Below are 18,156 nucleotides of genomic sequence, written 5' to 3'. Positions count from 1 at the left end.
CGTTCGACCGCCAACTGTTGCAATCTTGGCACAACTTTGAGGGATTTGCAGGCCCGGCCAAAGCTGTTGGCACTAGGAAAGCAAGACAGCAACAAGCTCGTACTACCGCTATGGTTCTGTGCTGGACCGCAACCCACGCGCTTGTTGCAAGGAGCTGGATATAACTCGTCCAGACCTCTGGCAGCTCTATTAAGAATAAACCCAATTCTCTAATGAGCTACTTTCACAAACTCAAGTGAAGGTATGAATTACGTGAAGCTCGAGAGATTCCTAATAATGTGTTCTTGCACACTGCAGAAGCGCGTGATCGGCAGGTTCCGAGGATCAAGCTTCACACCAGACAACAGCAACCTTCAAGCACTGACGGGAAGATCTCACCGAACCGACCACACTGATCAGCACTACGATGCATTATCTTGATCACCGAGGTCTCGTCCATCACTTTTTGGCCGCAGCAATGCCATGCGGTGCTCCATCAGGCCTCAAGTTCGGGTAGAGCATCAAGTCTGCACGCCCATGGATGACCTACAGTTCGGATCGCGGCTTAGATAAGATCTCCATGCGTCTTTGACTGCAGGCTTGGACGCCTTGCCATGACGCTTGCCCTGGCTTGTAGCTGTCATGACGGGCCTTGCCGCTATAGACAGACGACACGGCTTGACGGTATGACGATGCCGTTGCCAAGGTCAATAGGCGGACAGCCATTTAGTCCAAACGAGCTAAGTTGACTTTCGAAGGTCCATCCAGACCAGGTGTACAACGAACCTGTTGAAAAGTCAGCTCCAGACCGCGGCATGAGCTCGTCACACGTGTGCAAGGCGCTGAGCTCAACTCCTTCAAGCGCAAGATCGAACCATCTCCAGGGGTACCCCACGCGGGTTTGCGCGCCATTGAAGCCTACGGCGTGGTCCGATGTGTCTGTTCACATCGAGGCCGTTGACAGAAAGGCTGCAAGCTGTTGATCGACGGCACGGCTCAGCACTTTCCGTGAAAGGTCTTGTCGGCAAGTCGTGGTACAGAAGGACCAGCGCAGTATTGGTGTTCTCAAGCAGGCTATAGGCGATTGAGGAGCATGGAGGTCGGCGACCTCAACTGTAACCGACTGCACTCGTCGACGTAGCGGCTACACGCAGCACCGTATGTGCAGACCAACCTAGGCTCAACACCTAGCGCTCTGGGATATGCCGCCGCCAACAGTGAGCTCATAGAATCGTGCCAATTCTACACAATGATCGCCATTGAGCTAACTGCGTTGGAGCTATACAGCCTAACGCTCTCCATACACCAAGATCACCCCAGCAAATACTGCCATCCACTTCAATGGGCACCAAGGCAGCGCTGAGGTCGGTCTCTAGCTATAAGTTCAGCCTACATCCTCGTACTTGTTTACGACCTTCATCAACATCGACCAGCAGCCTCTTCAACACAAAACTCACTTACACAGTCCATCGCCTCTTTCATCAGTCTACTTCGAATCAATATGCGTTTCGCTCTCATCACCGCTGCCATCATTGGCTCCGTTGTCGCCCTCCCAACTGCTCAGGGGAATGGCAACCTTGACGTACACATGGCGACCGTTTGTTTGCTTAGACCGTGCTGACGTCGTTGCAGGGGAACCTCATTGGAAATCTCAATGGAAACAACGGCGGCTCGAACAATAACTTTGGAAAGCGCCAGTTCCCAGGAGCACCAGCCTTCGGAGATGGAAATGGTGAGTATCGCTTCGATCCATCCTCTGCTATCCTCATCGTCCGTCAGCGAGTCATCGCCGGAGGTCTACGACGTGGCTCAGCCTATAGTGATCGCTTCACATCATGATATCGAAAGCGGTCGCCCGGCTGGAACCTTAGGACTGCGTGGCCAGACGGGATCTGTTTTGCTTACGCAGCACTGACTATTCACAGGGGATGGAAACCTGAACGACAATTTGAATAACAACAATATTGGCCCGGGAAATAGCTTCGGAAGGCGTCAGCTCAATGGCAACGGTCAGTCATCCTGTTATGCGTCCCTAATCCTCAACATCGGCGATCGCGAGCGCCCAAATCTGCTCCAATATAGCAGTGGCTAACAGTTCCAAGGAGATGGCAACCTCCTCAACAACGGCGGCATGAACAACATTGGCTCGGGTAACAATTTTGGAAAGCGCCAGTTGAACGGCAATGGTGTGTGCTGATACAAATTTTCATTCTGGCCTCGAAGCTGACGCATGCAGGCAATGGGAACCTTTTGAACAACCTCAATGGAAACAATATCGGCAGCGGAAATACTTTCTCTCTGCGTGATGCTCAGGGCAATGGTATGTAAAGATTTCCGTTCACTCAGTCCCTCGCCTTTCGCTGACTCCCCTAGGAAACCTCGATGGAAACCTTCTGAACAACCTCGTGGGCAACAATGTAGGCTCGGGAAACAGCTTTGGCAAGCGCCAAGGCAACGGTACGTGTCCTAGAATGGGGAGAGGAGAGGAGAACCCCCCCCCCCCCCGGTCCCAGAATTTTCGATTTGACCAGAAGTATACCACATACAGCAGCTGACATTCGCAGGGAACCTCGACGGCAACCTTATAGGGAACCTTGGAGGTAACAACATCGGCTCAGGAAACAAGGGCAATGCTCCTCGTGATGCCCAGCTGAACGGTATGTAGAGTCCTTCCCGACCACGGTCTCTCGTACTGACAGGAGGCAGGCAACCTAGACGGCAACGACCTCAACGACGGCCGCAACAACAACGTCGGCAGCGGTAACACGTTCACTCCACGTGAGGCACAGGGCAATGGTGAGTACGGAGAAATCTCAAAAATTCTCGGACATGGCCTCCAGTTCTGATACTACAGCTAGGGAACTTCGACGGCAACGGCAATGACAATGGAAATAAGAACAACATTGGGAGCGGCAATAGCTTCAAGGGACCAGGCGCTCCAGCCGGCTTCCCAAGCTTCCCATGAACGATGAATATATCGCGGTCGAAAAGTCCGTGTCCGGTTGAGAGTGTCAAGAGCTATGCAAACGAACAGGCAGGCAGATAGGCAGAGAGACAGCAGACTAGAATATGCCGTTCTCCGAAACATGACCGACCAGGCCACGAGGCCCTCGCCGAATGAAGTCCTAGAGCGCCAGTCCCGTGGCACCCCGCGTTCTGATATGCCAAAAGGCGGGGTCGTACAAAGTATATCTTGTTTCGATAAGTGGCCATCAGGGTCCGGCATGTGATATGCCTGGCCTCTGATGCAGAAGACGATCCGACTGGTCAAGAGGCTGTGCTATTGCCGAACGGCCTGCCGGAACGAGAGATGGCATGCCTGCAATCCAGTCTTTATGCAGTCCCTCGATCTACAACACATAAAGGCTGTTCGTCTACACCTACATCCTGGTTCTCGGGTCTTTCCTCTCCTGCTCGAGAATCAGTAATCAGGCTACAAGCAGCAAATCAAGATGACTACTCACGTTGAAGGTCGCGAATATGATGTTATCTTCGCAGGGCAAGCTTCATGGTACCAAGCATGTCCTTGACTACGCAGGCTAACGATCTCGCAGCGGTGGCACAGCAGCTTGCGTCGCAGCTGGTCGTCTCGCAAGAGCAGACCCGAACCTCTCGATCCTTCTTGTAGAGCAAGGCAAGAACAACTACAATGATCCGACTGTTGTCAACCCGGGGATGTACCTGGTCCACCTGGCTCCAGGCTCCAAGACAGCGCTGTTCTACGAGGCGAATGAAGAGAAGGCATTGAATGGCCGCAAGGCTATTGTTCCATGTGGTGGAATCCTTGGAGGAGGAAGCTCGATCAACTTCATGTGAGTAGCTCATGGCACAATCGATGTTTGAGACATGTTGTCGTACCCATAGACCGTCCGCTAATATGTCCAGGATGTACACTCGTGCTCAGGGCGAGGACTTTGACGACTGGGCGACCAAGGGATGGAGCTCAAAGGATCTCCTACCTTTACTGAAGAGAGTATGATCACACGCTGCACCTTGGAGAGACCATGTTGATCCATCCATGTAGCTCGAAACCTACCACCTTACAGACGAGTCGATCGATCAGTCTCTGCACGGACACGAAGGCCCCGTCAACGTGTCAAATGGTTCTTACTTCCGACACGAAGCGGCCGAGGATGTTTTGAGGGCATCTGAAGCTACTGGGCATGAGGTCGTTGCTGATGCTAACGACCTCAACAAAGACCTCCGTGGCATGAGAGGTGTTGGCGTTTTCTCCGTAGGTTGCATCTCGTCATATTCAGGCCAGACAGCTAACGTACTTGCAGAAATGGTCCAAGTACATTTCTCCCGACGGAAAGCGCCAGGACGCGGCACACACATACGTCCACCCCTTGATGCAATCTGGACAGTACCCGAACTTGCACCTCCTGGTTAACAGCAAAGTCCAGCGTGTACTCTTTGAGGGCAACAAGGCCACTGGAGTTGAGTATATCGATGGTAGCGGCGCGCCTCTCTCAGTAAAGGCGAAGAGACTTGTAGTCGTCTCGTCGGGAGCCTTGGGTACCCCGTCTGTTCTTGAGCGATCTGGCGTCGGTAACAAGGACATCCTCTCCAAGCTCGACATTCCCGTAGTCTCGGACATCCCAGACGTCGGCGAGAATTACCAAGACCACCACCTCATTCTCTACCCTTACAAGACCTCACTCAAGCCTGAGGATACTCTGGACTCCTTCCTCAGCGGCCGCAAAGACTTCGGCGAAGCTGTTGCAAACAAAGACCCAATCATGGGCTGGAACGCCATCGACATTTCCTCCAAGATCCGCCCCACCGACGAGGAGATCGAGGCCATGGGTCCCCAATTCAAAGAGCATTGGGACGCCGACTTTAAGAACCGCCCAACTCGTCCAGTCATGCTTGTCGGCGTCGTCTCTGCTTTCCTTGGTGACCACAAGCTTCTTCCAGCAAACGAGGACGGCTCAACAACCCAGTACTGCACCATGGGCGCCTACACCGCATACCCTTACTCAAGAGGTGACATCCACATCAAGTCCAAATCCGTTGCGGATCCCGCATCCTTCAACACAGGCTTCTTCAAGGCCGAGGCCGATGTTCAGAAGCAGATCTGGGCCTACAAGAAGCAGCGTGAGGTGTACCGACGCACTGACGCCTACAGAGGAGAGTTGGCAATGGGCCACCCACCCTTCCCCGCCAGCTCCGCGGCTGCGATCCAGGATGGCGCTGTTGCGACGTTCAAATCTCAGGAAGACCGGAATAACTTGCCTGAGATCAAATACTCGGCGGAGGATGACAAGATCATCGAGAAGTTCGTGCGGGATCATGTGAACACGACGTGGCACTCAATCGGAACATGTCGCATGGCGCCCAAGGAAAAGGGCGGAGTCGTAGATGCCGACCTGAACGTGTATGGCACACAGGGATTGAAACTCGCAGATCTTTCGATCTGTCCTGGAAATGTTGGGGCCAATACTAACAACACTGCGTTGCTGGTCGGTGAGAAGGCTGCTGATATTATTGCGAAGGACTTGGGGATCAGTGGCATTGGTGAGCCGATTGCGAGGGCGGACTATCCACCGATTGAGAGGGTGGATTCTGCTGGCCCGAAGTGAGTGGGGGCGATGTGTATGAAATCAAGTCAGTCAGTGTATCAGCCTATCTCAAGGAGTTCTATCGCGGTAACAAGTCATGGAGGCCTTCCCGGTCGTATGACAAGTGCTTTTTCTCGGTGATAGGGAGGCAGAGGACGGACCCATTGGTTGCGGCAGTAGCTGAGACCCACAAGCACTCGCGACGGTAGCGGTAGCGAACCTTTTCAGCAGCCCTTGCCTTCTCTACTCGTCACGCATGCCAAAATATGCTTATGCACGCATAACATAGGCGCCAAAGTCCCAACTGCCGTCGACCAGCTCCACCTTCAGCTCATGTGCTAGACCTTCGAGCTCTGATCGCTCCATCCAAGTGCGACCATGGACAAGATACATCTCACAGGTTCCGTCACAGTCGCTTCGGCCGTCAAAGGTGCAGAGCCCTCCATCGGCATGCTCGTCTCGTCGATGAACCTTCATGCTGAAGGTGGCGTCCTTGCTCATCTTGCTTCGAGCGTGCTCGAACACTGATTTCATGTCCGCGCAGATGTCTCCAGCGTATCCAGAAAACAGCATATCTTGAACGACGATGGATCGAATGTCTCGGTGCTTGTTCAGGAAGTGCTTGAAATGCTCCGAATTGAGTATGCCCGGCTTGATGTGGTCGCCCTGGACGTGCAACTTCTCGAGCTTCGGGAACTGACCGAAATGGAGAAAGTGATCAAGAACTGGAACACCATCGCCAGGGGTACGCCAGAAAGAGTCGTAGATGGCGGCGCCGTTGTAGAGCGTAAGCTCTCTGAGGTTGACGGCGATCTCAGCGATATGCTGCCACATGTAGCTGAAATCATGCTCATTTAGGTCTTTGTAGGCGACGGATAGCTTCTTGACTTTGGAGAAGATCGACTTCAGACAGTCGTCGTCGAAGCCAGTGCAGATTTGGATCTCGGAGTACAGTTGTCTGGCCATGCCCTCACCAAGCGTCAAGCTCTCAAGCTTGAGCTTGGCAGAGCCGAGCGCCTCGAAGAAGGAGTCGATACCATCATCTGAAGACGAGCCAAGTGCGCTGACTGCAGCTCGACTTGCTGTGTCCTGTTCGACGACATAATGACCCAGTGCTTCCTTACTCCGACCAAACTCCTCGCTGTACCAGAGAGGGTTGGCGTTGATACCATCATGAGTGATGGCGGTAGCGACAGAGGCAGCTGCAAGCTTTGGAAGCTTCTTCATGCCATCGCGGAGGAGCTCAACCACAGACTTCGTCGGACCCTGATCGTACATGGCGAGAGAGACTGACCTCTTGCCGCTCGTGACAAGATCTCGGTAGATGCAAAAGCTGTGTCGCGCATCTTCAATACTCAGTGCTGGCACCTGCTCGCGGTACTTCTTGAAGGACTTGATTTCGCGGAAGTCCTCGTCTCCAATGGCTTTTGGTACGAAGACCACGTGAGTGACACGCTGTTGGTAGTACTTGGTGCTGCAGACGAGTTTGAAGTTGTCGAGAGAATTCTTGCTTGGAGAGACATAGAGTGTGTTGACGGTGTCCTAAGGCGATGTCAGCTCATCCCACAGCAAGGGGTCGGGGAAAGTACCATCAGTGCGTTGTCGACGAACTCGTGCTGCGTTTTCGGAAACACTGTACGAAGAGCGAGCTTGTCACGCAGTTCGAGGTAGTCGGAGATCCGCTTTTGGACTTCCACCGGAAGCTTCTCGTTGAGCCATTCTTCGGAGCTGTGGTTGGGGTGTGCTGTCTCAGCCATGGTGGTGGCGGTAGTGTTGGTTGTGGTGCTCGTATCGCTAGCCAATTTGTCGTTGGATGTTCGCACAAGAAGAAGAGCGGCGGCCTCTTGAAGTAGTCATGAAAAGTCTGCACAATGCAGACAGCAGCTTGGTGTCCCCACAATTATCTGTATCGTCTGCATTCACTCGACTCCAGCCCTGGGGGCTTCACGATCCGACCTGACGCATGCAATGTAGTCTCCACCTTGAACGGCTACCAATGAAGTCTTTCAGTGCAATGTCGGGATCAGACACAGCGTCGATCCGTCACTTTGCTGCAGAGCTTGATCTGCTCGGTTCTACTTGTCTTCATCGAGCCATTTCTCGCGTGTGAGGCGCAAGTACAGCGTGTCTTGCCACTCATCGCCCAGCCTGAAGCTCCTCTCAACACGCCCGGTCTCCACAAAGCCGAGCTTCTTTAGGAGACCGATGCTTGCTGCGTTTCGTGGCTCAGTATCCGCCGTGATCGCTGGGTACATCCAGGGACTTCGCAGCTCCTCATCAGACAGGTTCACGTGTGGATCTAAGCCGGTCGTATTCAGCGCGGTGTCGACCACGTAGCCCTTTTTCAAGCTGAATAGGTAAGCCAAAAGTGTCGTCAATGCCTCTGTCGCCAGATCTTTGCCCCAATAGCTGCGATCCAACACGAAGCCGATCTCGTGTGAAGGACGAGCTCGAAAGATGCCGACCTTGCCAATGATGCGTGGTCTTGCACGTTCCGGAATAGTAAGGACACCACCAATATCACTCTTCAAGCAGATCATGAAGTCTGTTACGCCGTTCTGAGTTGATCGTAACATTGACGATACCCAGGCTTTTGTGCGTGCAAGATCAGCATGAGGCAGCTCGCTCCTATAGGCTACCGTCAATGTGAGTGCCAAAACAGCATATCGAATGTGTACCAGAATCTCATAGTCTCTGCATCGCTCATGATCTGATGGAGCGCAATGGCATCCTCCTGCTCAGCGGCACGAAGTATCATGCGTCGAGTCTCGATGGTAATCATGTTCGGTGCGGCCATCGCAGAGGTACTGTCACGCTGTATCAGGGGCGTCTTGTCATCTTCCAGTCTCGGACTCGAAGCGTGGTTCCAATGAAGCACCATCGCGGACTGTGCTCCATTGGAGATGGGTTGGAAGGAACGAGAAAGGAAGGAAGTGAAGGCCGCCAGCGAGGCGCAATCGGCCACCAGAGCCATAGGCTAGCGTATGCACGCCAAGCTCCAATCACAGACCTCCGGCTATGTATCCCTGCACATCACGACCACACGACCTTCCTCTTCCCGTCAGCAACGTACAAAGATCACAAAAAGGAAGAATCAGCACGGATCAAGAATCATACATCAGCATACAGCATACAGCCCATCTAACCTCTTCCTAAAGCTCCATCTACCCCCCTATCCCTCCCTCTCCTTCTTCGCTTCACTCACAACACAGAAAACATCATTCGCCAACCCCTTCCACTCCTCCCGCTTCTCCTCCCTGCAATTACTAAACTTGTCCGGGTGCCATCGAAGCCGTTCCTTCTTGAGATCGAAATCCTCCAAACAAAGAAGTAGAGTCTTCAGATTCTTCGCCCAGTCGGGACCCTGCGAGACTGGCGGACGTGGAAACTTCTCAATCTTGGAGTAGTCGGCGAAGCATTGGTCGACGTTCTTGCGCCAGCCTGCGATGGTCTGCATGGAGGGTGGGAATGGTATGGATGGGCCTTGAGTGGGTTCGGGTGTTGGGTTTGGGGGTGGTTGTCTGGCCCGGGAGGAGTCTTGAGGACGGTGGGAGGAGTGGTGGGTGCGTTCGTCGTGGCGGTGGCTTTCGTGTCGATGGCTCTCGTGTCGATGGCTTTCGTGTCGATGGCTTCCGTGTCGATGGCTTCCGTGTCGACGGCTCTCGTGACGAGAGTGCGAGTCCCGCGGCATATCCGGCCTTGCTGATCGTGAAGAGCTAGCAAAGTCGGGTCTCGTCTCGCGAGTGTAGTAGCCGCGAGAGCTGTCCTCATACCTTTCAGATCGGCTGTGCTGCGACGACTCTTCCTCCCGCTCTCTGTGCGAGAAAGGAGAGGAGTATCCATAGTGATAACGATAAGTCGACGGACCTTGCCTGCTTTCGCGCGAACTGTCGAAATCGGGTCTCGTCTCACGAGAACGATGCCGGCGGCGGCTGTCTTCGTGCCCCTCATGACGACGAGAGTGTGAGGACCTGTGGTGACCTCCATCGGGAGATGCGGATGAGTAGTTGTGACGGTGAGTTCTGGACGATCGGCTGCCTCCTTGCTCGCGCTCGCGCCTGAGTCTGTTCTCGATGTCATCAACCTCATCTTCAGCGCGCTCGGCCGCCGCCTCAAGTCTGCGAATTCTTTCCGTGTTCTCGGCGTAGTCTTCCTTCAGATCTTCAAAGCGACGCTGGGTATATCGATATCGATCGATGAAGTCATCGTATCCCGGTCCGCGACAGAACTCGTCAAGAGTAACCAGCTCATCCCTAACCGCCTCGAGCTCAGCTCGGAGATCGCGGCGGTCGTCGATGCATCTGAGTAGACTCTCCTGAACTCTGCTGAAGCGATCCTGCGCATCAGCGAGCTCGGAGTGGGTGTTGGCCATGTTTGGGTAGACTTGTAGTATGGTATGGTGGAGTTGTGATAGCTTCCTGTCGATACTGCGTAGTAGCGATGAAAGTGTCTTGGGAAGAGAACGTACCGATGGGCATTCGAGGATGCCATATTTGACTAGAACTTCTTGCATGATCGAGGACGTGAAAGCGCATTGTGTCCAGTGTTGGAGGCATGTCACTACAAAGAATGAAGCCGATTACCTTATAGGTGAACAAAGGGAATGATGAAGAATACAGCTATTCAATGTGAACTTTGCATCTTTTAGCATTCATGGTTTTGGATCCAGGTAGCGTACCATATCGCAAGCATGTCTCCTGTTGCACAGTCAGCTCCCACAACAGAAGTCGATGTGATAGACGAGCAACATAGGATCGATCGAGGACGTCGCTGCCTTGCAATGTATTCTCGGCGTTTCATTTGAATCATTTCTGTCATAACTCTTTCTTATGTATAAGTGAATACTGAGCTCCGCCGTGCTGCGCAGTAGTGAACAGTGGCGTTCTAGCCACCGAACATCTTGTTGAAAACTTTGTCGCCAACATTCTTGTATGGTTGCTGCACAAAGTTGCGGGTGTACTCTTCAATTTCGTTGACCTCGCCCTTGAGGTCAATCGTCTCAGGAGCGAAAGGCTTCCACTTGGTCTTGTGAATTAGCTTCCACGCAACGAAGAGCACAGGCGTTAGTCCGACCATGAAGTAGCTGAATACAAACGTCGATGGCTCCCAGAAACCAGGCAGGAAGACGGTGTAGCCACCGACGATAGACATAACGGCAGTCCATGCTATGCAAGGTTAGCAAAATGCTCGAACAAATAAGTGATACCACTTACCAAGACCGTAGTATGCAATGTATGGCTGTCCGATAGATTTGTACGGCAAGGAGTCCCGAGAGATGCCTTGCGCCTTCAGTGCCTTGTACCACATCAGGAACGTGAAGCACATGATCGCGAAGTTGATCAGCTGCGACGCTGTGATCAAGTTCACGAACCAGCCCAGTACCTTGGCCGATCCAGCGCTGACCTGCAGGAAAGCGAGCAGGCAGATCGCCAATACAGCGATGACACAGTTGTATGGTACGCCAATCTTGTTCGTCTTGGTGAAGAGCTTTGGTGCTTTCCCCTCCAGTGCCATACCGAACAGCGAACGCGACGCACAGTACATGTACGAGTTGCCTGCAGAGAAAGCAGATGCCAAGACCAGCGCGTTGACGATGTGTGGCAGAACGCCGATCCTCAACCGGTTCATGGCTACGACGTAAGGAGACGCCGCTGCACCTGGCTCGTCATTGGTGAATGCAGCCATCATCTCTGGATCGTTGTATGGAACCAGGATACCAACACAGAGGGCGCCGAGGACGAAAAAGGCAGTAAGGCGATAGAACACAGCGTTGAAAGCCTTTGGCATGACCACACGTGGGTTCTCTGCTTCTCCTGCAGACATGCTGACATAGTCTGGACCAGCGATAGCGAAGGATGCCTGGATCAAGCATTGAAGAAAGCCAAGGAAGTAGCCCAGGTTGCCATCGTAGTAAAGAGGCTTAAACGAGCCAGGGTTGTTCCAGTATCGGAAGCCAAATCGATCGCCAAGTGGATTACCGCCAAGCATGACCACGAATGTGAAGAAGATAAGGCCAATGATGAGAAGCACTTTGCCGAGCGCTGCCCAGAATTCGACTTCACCATACCACTTGACGTTGACCAGGTTGATGGCACCGTAAAGAACGATGACAATGGCTACAACAGCTCCAGTAGGCAAGGCGTTTGACCAGTAGTGTATGATGACGTTGCAAGCTGTGATCTCGAAAGGTACCAGGATGGCCTCGAAGACGAAGAAGTTCCAGCCAGCAGCGAATCCGAAGGCCTCGTCAACGTAGCGTCCGGCGAAACGGATGAATGGCGAAGAGATCGGTAAGTATGTGACCATTTCGGCCATGCACATAGTTACCGCTAGAACGACGGAGCACCTTGGGGACTGTTAGCACGATGCCGCTGACTGTTCTGAACGAACGTGGCTCACCAAAAAGTAAAGGCAATGAACAAGCTGCCAGGTCCTCCATTCATAAGGCCTCGCCCGATCTGCACATAAAGCGCTGTGCCGATAGTGCCACCGATACCAATGAGCTGAATGTGTCGTGGCTTGAGTTTTCGATGCGTGTCATCGTGTACACCAGAGATGTTGTATGAGGCTGTAGATCCTCGTCGCTCAATCTCACCCTGATCGTAGGCAGGTAATTCTTTCTCACTGACATTCCCACTAACGCCGTAGTCTTTGACCTGAGCGACGTCACCAGTGTTCGACCGCTTGAAAGGGTTTCGATTCTTGAAGGCCTCCATGATCGCTGTGTCGTCCTCCAGCTCCAGGAAGTATTCGTTACGGTCGACAAAATGTACAGAAGTGCGATGAGTTCAGCTCATCCGAGTGAAGCTGAAAGCAGGGGGTCTGCAGCGAGGAGATGGTGTGAGTACTGTACTTAACTATGCCTCGACCTGGTTCGTCATTGATAAGAGGGTAAGCCGTGTGCGGCCAACACTCCAAGAGCTTGGGCAAACGAGCTTGCAAGGTCCAAGACTTCAACTGTGGCGTGCATCTTCCGTTCTTCATTTCTGGGCGTGGGCGCCGTCGACGGGGCTCTGGAAGCTCGGCACAGGAAGACCGTGGTCAGCTGTAGATAAAGATGCACTGAAAGAACTCCTACAAAGAAGGAGCATCACCGCACAATATGGATATTGACGTGATCGCTTCAACGTCACCGTCCCAATGGCAGAAGTTGTTAATCATACGCCTGACGAGGCTCTTCTTCACGGTCAATCAGTGAATGTAAGTGTATTACTGCCAAGCAGCCTGTACTGCTGAATACCCCACTACGATCTCTTGGTATGTCGATGGCTCCTCGACCTCGCGTGCTCCGCGTAGGACAAGAACTTTATGCAGATCGTTTGCATATCGCTGCGTGGCAACGTCGTGGTGCAGTGAACCTTGTGGCGCTTTTGATACGCTGTCAGAAACATCGCAGGCCGTCTACCAACGACATCGCGTGGGCTGTGGATCGCGTGGGCTGTGGATCGCGTGGGCTGTGGCTCGCGCTGGATCGTAGGTCTGGATGTGTATGGGCCGTGTTGACTGCTCGCCGAGGTCGCGTGATAGCTTCATGGTGATTGCCGAGCCCTCGCGGGCACGGAGACGGCCCTCAGATGCGTGGACTACGCAAAGAAGTGGAAGACCGCCGATGCATGCCTTGAGCATGATCATCTAGGCCACACGAATCAGCTCGCCGCTGCCGCCCGACTCAAAGCCTGTTGGCCGGGCTCTCAAGTGAACTGGAGCCGTAGCTGCTACCCTGCCTTCCAGGCAAGAGGCCGTATTGTCGAGGCCAGGAGGAGGAAAGACTACATGTGTTGACATGTGCTAGCGACCGAGGTGAGGCGTCTCTTCTTTCTGTGAATAAAATAGCGCGGGGATGTGGCTCGCTCAGCTTGGGTTGATTGTCATGGTGAATTGAGCCTGTTAGGTGCGTTCCATCGTATGGGGCAGAAGTTTGGCAGTGCGCGAGTGGCGGGCGGGTGAAGAGACGGGTTCATCCTCATGGTATTGAGCACTGCCCGAAAGAAGGCAGCAGGAACAGGGCGGGAAGGAGCATCTTCACATCAAGCCTGGAGGGCTGTGAACAGGGCGCCTTGTCTTCGATCCAGACATCGCGCGCCGAACTTGCTGTCGCACTACAGCGATGCGCAGACCATAGCGGTCAACGCGTGGCGCGCACGCTTTGCCAGATCGTCGTCGATCCTGGATCGCAAGAGGTGGATGTTGACATGGCTTGAGTCGCAGTCAACTTCGATCAGCAGCCTTTGCATGCAGTTGTCGACCTGTATGCACTCGCAACGTCCATCACTTGACCTGTGAACTACGCCGCACACCTACTTTGCCTCAAGGGATGGCGACAGGGCTCGTTGCCTCCGAGCGCTTCGACAGTATCACCGCGATTGCTTCAACACAAAGGTGAGCGTGCTCAGCTACGTTGCGTAGAGCCTGATATTCCGCACAAGTGTGTAGCGCGTCGCCGAGCATCACTTGCTCGACGGTTCGCTGCGCGTTGAGATTCGGCGTCATGAGCGGCAACTTCTGTCAACAGCGCCTCTCTTCACATTGACAACAAATTTCCAGGTCAGCTTCGCAACCATTCCATCACCACACCCGCTACAACAAAATGCCCAAACGCAAGCGGCAGCGGGCCATCAAGCAAGAGGGAGACCTCGCCATCACCAACAAGAGGCTGCCTCTCGGCGCTAGCACGGTTATTGCGCGCATGGAAACCGAGGAGGCACAATGAATCGCTAAGATCATAGCCACCGAGGCGGCACGCAGCGCAGTCTTCGCGATCACCGAACTGCTTGAGCACATACTGGAGCAGCTCCCCATCAGAGTGATTCGAAGGGTTCGCACTGCGTGCAAGCAATTCTACGTGGTCATCATGGCATCTGCAAAAATACAACAGAAGCTGTTCCGTTGGCGGATAGTACCAAGAGAGACCTGGGTGATCGACTCGAGTCTCACTCAAGGAGACCGTCTTGTGTTCAAAGTGCCGGCAGAGGACGACACCGGACAACGTTTGGTGGTGGCGAAGGAGAAAGAATTTGTTTTCGAAAGGTCCGGATTTTGGGACGAAGGCACTTTCCAAGCTACCGCGCTCTTGTTCAAACGTGCAATGGAGGAGCGTCTAACTCGATACATGAACGGGCGGTACGGCTCATGGCAGTCGATGTTCCTCAAGAATCCACCGTGTAAAAAGGCCACAATCAGAATAGACTTCCGCTGCAAACAGCGAGCGGACGTAGACGTGTCCATCACAGTAGAGGTAAGTTCAAGGGACCTGCGGGCTGCACTTCAGCATGCCTACTGGCGGTCGAGACATTGGACTGCGCGTGGTGAACATAGCTAACAGCATTATCTCCACCCAGGACACTGCCGGTGTAACATTCCGCACTCTCTTGCGAGAAGTATTTGACGCCAAGAGGCCAGGTACAAAGTGCACTTACTCTGTCTTCCACCGCTCGAACATCTGGCCGAAACGCCAGGATCTGAGTTTGGAGGACAAGTCCCTGCGAGAAGTGCTGCAGGAGCTATCTGCAAAACATGGGGCGGCTACAGTTGGTTCATGGCCAAGCGTGTTGGCTCGTGGTGTGGTGTGTCCTGAAGATCGGCTTCGCGAAGAAATGGGTCGAGGCGCTGGTATTCCCAGCATGTGCGGCCCAGATGAGGCTGGAGACGCCCGGACACCATATGTAGGAGGCTCGCAAACAGGTGGAAAGAGGTGCCTTGAGTCTTTACAGCATGGGTTCATCAGCATCGACCACACTGAAAATGGAGACCGTATCGCTCCGGAAGCTTCAGTGCCGTGCTCGTAATGTCTCAAGAGCACGTTGTCTCAGTCATACTCTCATAGGCTCATCATGGAATCAGTACTGGTAGCTAAATGAGGCACATTCAACCACAGCATACTGTAGTGACGTCGCGCCTCGTTCGTGCAAAGCTCCACTTTACAGCAGCCCCAGCTTCTCGTTTAGGCACCCAACTCCGTCTCGAACTGATAGCTCGTCACGAAAGAATCCGAACACCGACCCAAAACACGCCCAACAAATAGTGATGCCTAGCCACATCCACACAATGGTCTATAAGACGCCCTCACCACCACAGGTTCAAGATCAAGTCCAAGCCCGATTTTCAATCAAACACCATGCCCTCCCCGATCACAATCCTCCCCTGCCACCTCTCCGACTTCCCCTCCCTAACCCACGCCATGATCTCCGCCTTCTCAGAAGACGCCCTCTTCGCCTCAGCATTCCCAAACCCTATGACATCCTCGCAGAGAGAAGAACACTACCAATACCGTCTGCGACGCTTGACGAAAGCAGCCAAGAATCCGAAAATGCACTGGTTCAAAGCTGTCGATGAAGGGATAGGGGAGGTGGTGGGGGTTTGTAGTTGGAGAGCGCCGAAAGGCGAGCAGCAGGATGCAGCGAAGGCTGGGGACTTGGAGCAACTGGCGGACGAAAGCGAGGGTGAGCTGCCAAGGTTTGTGAAGAAGGAGGTGTTTGGGGAGTATGATGAGATGATGAAGGTCATGAAGGAGGAGCTGGGGTTAGAGGCGAGGAAAGATTTTTGGTGTGAGTAGTCTTGTCTGTTGCTGCGGATGACTTCCTTCATTGACAACCCCCGTGAGCATGTGAACTGACTCGGCCCGTAAGATCTCGCAACCATGAGCGTGATACCTACATATCAAGGGCGCGGAGTCGGAAGCCAATTGCTCAAACACGGACTATCTCAAGTCGTGGATCGGGAGGGCGGAGGATGCTACCTCGAAGCATCACCGGCTGGTGCAAGTCTGTACAGGCGATACGGCTTCGAGGACCGAGGTGTCGCAAAGATGATGGGTGGCGACTACAACATCATTGCAATGCTGCGGCCAGTTCAACGTCAAAATTGATGCGACACTCCCTGCTCATAGCGTGACATCACCACCGAACCCGACCGGTCTCCTTCGAGGCTGACCTTCAACTGGAGGCTTGTGTGGGACGATAGCCAGCACTTGGTATAGACGACCCATGCCTTGCGGACTGATATGCACGAGGCGTTTCCAGCCACTTTCTATGCGTTTGACCAGGTCTGTAAGTTCACCTTTGTCTTTGCCCGTGGATCCGGAGCGCTCCTTATCGACAGCCTTCTTAACGAGCTGTGCTGCTCGTTCTTCAATTCCCATCGCAGTTAAGAAGCGAGCTTGATCGACGGGTCCGTGAACTTCCACACCCGGCGATGAGTTGATAGCAGTCTCTGCCAACGCCATGAAGTCGACATCGGCGCTCACATCCGTCGCACCAGCTGCTCCGAAGGGCGAGACGCGTTTGTGCGCACGGATGCCTCGCAATGAGTTGACTGGAATGGTTGCGGGAGGGCCGTAGTCGATGATTATCGCGGCGCCGGAAGGGTCGGATTTTTGTAAAGGCACTTCTTGCGGACCCGCAGGCACCTCCCTCCCTGGGATAACCGCTGTAGGCTTCGATGCTGCAGCAAGATCTTCCGGGTTGGATCCACCTAACCTGATGGCAAAGTCGCGAACATATGCTTGACTCTCTGGACTGATCTCTATCGTGGCGCCATCTGTCTCTTTGAGTGCTGTGTATCGGGGAGACGTCTCTGGTAAGTACATCGAATGTGGTGTCTGTGTACGTGACAGAGAGAGCTCGAACTCAGGTTCTCCTTCCTTCAGCCGATGCGGTGGTCTTGGAGATACGAGCAGTTCTCGCCACTGACTGCCTGGTGCTTGATTCCGCTGTGCTTTGATGGGGCCTGTCGGTGTTTGTATAGGCCTGTCTTGATCTGCTGACGTCGTCTTGGTAACCTGAAAGATGTGGATTGGCAGAGCGTCGAAGAACTCATGGGCGATGATGAAGGGTGTTTTGTTGGCCTCGCGTGGCACAAAGCGAACATCTTCGGTCCATATAATCTTCAGATCTGGCGAGTGTCGACTTATGCTCTGCCATCCTAGCTCGCTCTTTTCGAAGGGATTGTCTCCACACAGCAGCTTGTGCTGTGCTTGTCGCAGTGGCTCGCTTGCTTCCACCAAGTACACTGCTTCGATCGCCTTTGCTAATGGTGGAAAGTTCCGGATCGTCTGTACAAGTCAGAATACGATGATCCCGTCAACATGATGCAGCACCCTTACGCGAAGCATATCATCCATGAGTGTGCCTCTCCCGGGCCCTACCTCCATCAAGTATACGCCCTCGCTCTTCCTGCCTTGAGCGATCCATTCTGCGACCACCCACAGCCCAACAAGCTCACCAAAGATCTGACTGATCTCTGGCGATGTTACAAAGTCTCCTTTTGCTCCAAATGGATCACGGTCCGAGCCAAGTGCTCCAGTGTAGTACCCTCCAAGATCAGAAGTGAGAACTTGTCGCATGTATGAGGCTACAGGCAGTGGCCCAGTGGTCTAACATGTCGTCAACGGCTGTATCGACGGATCGTTCGTGGTTGTCTTCGTACTGTAATCGCCTCAGCCAGCTGTTTCGCCAATGGCGTCGACCATTTGTGGCCATCGTCGGTCGAGCTCCATCTCACGCCTGAGACTCGGCACGATGGTACTATCGATCGATTCGCATTACGAGACAGCTGCCGGGCTGTACGCGACAAGCTGCTTCTCATCGTAGAACGGTGTAATACAATGGACGGAACG

At 53.6% G+C, this 18,156-nt stretch overlaps 9 protein-coding genes across 9 annotated transcripts; 4 read left to right on the top strand and 5 right to left on the bottom strand.

Moving 5' to 3' along the window:
• Window positions 1-1,480: 1,480 nt before the first annotated feature.
• CLAFUR5_10606 (uncharacterized protein) lies at window positions 1,481-2,944 on the top strand (the record flags this gene model as incomplete). Its single annotated transcript, XM_047909754.1, has 9 exons — window positions 1,481-1,561; window positions 1,612-1,711; window positions 1,905-1,988; window positions 2,082-2,165; window positions 2,216-2,299; window positions 2,353-2,436; window positions 2,544-2,636; window positions 2,686-2,775; window positions 2,838-2,944. The coding sequence occupies 9 exons, from the start codon at window positions 1,481-1,483 to the stop codon at window positions 2,942-2,944; spliced, it is 807 nt and encodes a 268-aa protein (XP_047764336.1).
• Window positions 2,945-3,431: 487 nt separating this feature from the next.
• Window positions 3,432-5,564, top strand: CLAFUR5_10605 (Alcohol oxidase; the record flags this gene model as incomplete). Its single annotated transcript, XM_047909753.1, has 5 exons — window positions 3,432-3,478; window positions 3,534-3,791; window positions 3,865-3,952; window positions 4,004-4,213; window positions 4,263-5,564. 5 exons carry the CDS (start codon window positions 3,432-3,434, stop codon window positions 5,562-5,564), a joined length of 1,905 nt encoding a protein of 634 aa, XP_047764333.1.
• Window positions 5,565-5,813: 249 nt separating this feature from the next.
• Window positions 5,814-7,300, bottom strand: CLAFUR5_10604 (uncharacterized protein; the record flags this gene model as incomplete). Its single annotated transcript, XM_047909752.1, has 2 exons — window positions 5,814-7,085; window positions 7,133-7,300. The coding sequence occupies 2 exons, from the start codon at window positions 7,298-7,300 to the stop codon at window positions 5,814-5,816; spliced, it is 1,440 nt and encodes a 479-aa protein (XP_047764334.1).
• Window positions 7,301-7,618: 318 nt separating this feature from the next.
• CLAFUR5_10603 (uncharacterized protein) lies at window positions 7,619-8,424 on the bottom strand (the record flags this gene model as incomplete). Its single annotated transcript, XM_047909751.1, has 2 exons — window positions 7,619-8,171; window positions 8,222-8,424. The coding sequence occupies 2 exons, from the start codon at window positions 8,422-8,424 to the stop codon at window positions 7,619-7,621; spliced, it is 756 nt and encodes a 251-aa protein (XP_047764339.1).
• A 291-nt stretch (window positions 8,425-8,715) lies between these two features.
• Window positions 8,716-9,915, bottom strand: CLAFUR5_10602 (uncharacterized protein; the record flags this gene model as incomplete). The annotated part of the gene is made up of 1 exon (XM_047909750.1): window positions 8,716-9,915. One exon carries the CDS (start codon window positions 9,913-9,915, stop codon window positions 8,716-8,718), a length of 1,200 nt encoding a protein of 399 aa, XP_047764340.1.
• Window positions 9,916-10,427: 512 nt separating this feature from the next.
• CLAFUR5_10601 (General amino acid permease) lies at window positions 10,428-12,259 on the bottom strand (the record flags this gene model as incomplete). The annotated part of the gene is made up of 3 exons (XM_047909749.1): window positions 10,428-10,708; window positions 10,757-11,889; window positions 11,943-12,259. 3 exons carry the CDS (start codon window positions 12,257-12,259, stop codon window positions 10,428-10,430), a joined length of 1,731 nt encoding a protein of 576 aa, XP_047764337.1.
• A 2,135-nt stretch (window positions 12,260-14,394) lies between these two features.
• CLAFUR5_10600 (uncharacterized protein) lies at window positions 14,395-15,328 on the top strand (the record flags this gene model as incomplete). Its single annotated transcript, XM_047909748.1, has 2 exons — window positions 14,395-14,778; window positions 14,882-15,328. 2 exons carry the CDS (start codon window positions 14,395-14,397, stop codon window positions 15,326-15,328), a joined length of 831 nt encoding a protein of 276 aa, XP_047764338.1.
• A 329-nt stretch (window positions 15,329-15,657) lies between these two features.
• CLAFUR5_10599 (uncharacterized protein) lies at window positions 15,658-16,407 on the top strand (the record flags this gene model as incomplete). Its single annotated transcript, XM_047909747.1, has 2 exons — window positions 15,658-16,087; window positions 16,205-16,407. The coding sequence occupies 2 exons, from the start codon at window positions 15,658-15,660 to the stop codon at window positions 16,405-16,407; spliced, it is 633 nt and encodes a 210-aa protein (XP_047764370.1).
• A 15-nt stretch (window positions 16,408-16,422) lies between these two features.
• CLAFUR5_10598 (Arginine N-methyltransferase, mitochondrial) lies at window positions 16,423-18,125 on the bottom strand (the record flags this gene model as incomplete). The annotated part of the gene is made up of 3 exons (XM_047909746.1): window positions 16,423-17,592; window positions 17,644-17,913; window positions 17,967-18,125. The coding sequence occupies 3 exons, from the start codon at window positions 18,123-18,125 to the stop codon at window positions 16,423-16,425; spliced, it is 1,599 nt and encodes a 532-aa protein (XP_047764371.1).
• Between the last annotated feature and the right edge of the window lie 31 nt (window positions 18,126-18,156).

Source organism: Fulvia fulva, chromosome 7, assembly GCF_020509005.1.
Source record: "Fulvia fulva chromosome 7, complete sequence".
NCBI classification, from domain to species: Eukaryota; Fungi; Ascomycota; class Dothideomycetes; order Mycosphaerellales; family Mycosphaerellaceae; genus Fulvia; species Fulvia fulva.
The sequence above is the reverse complement of the archived record's forward strand: the minus strand, read 5'-3'. Positions and strand labels throughout refer to the sequence as shown.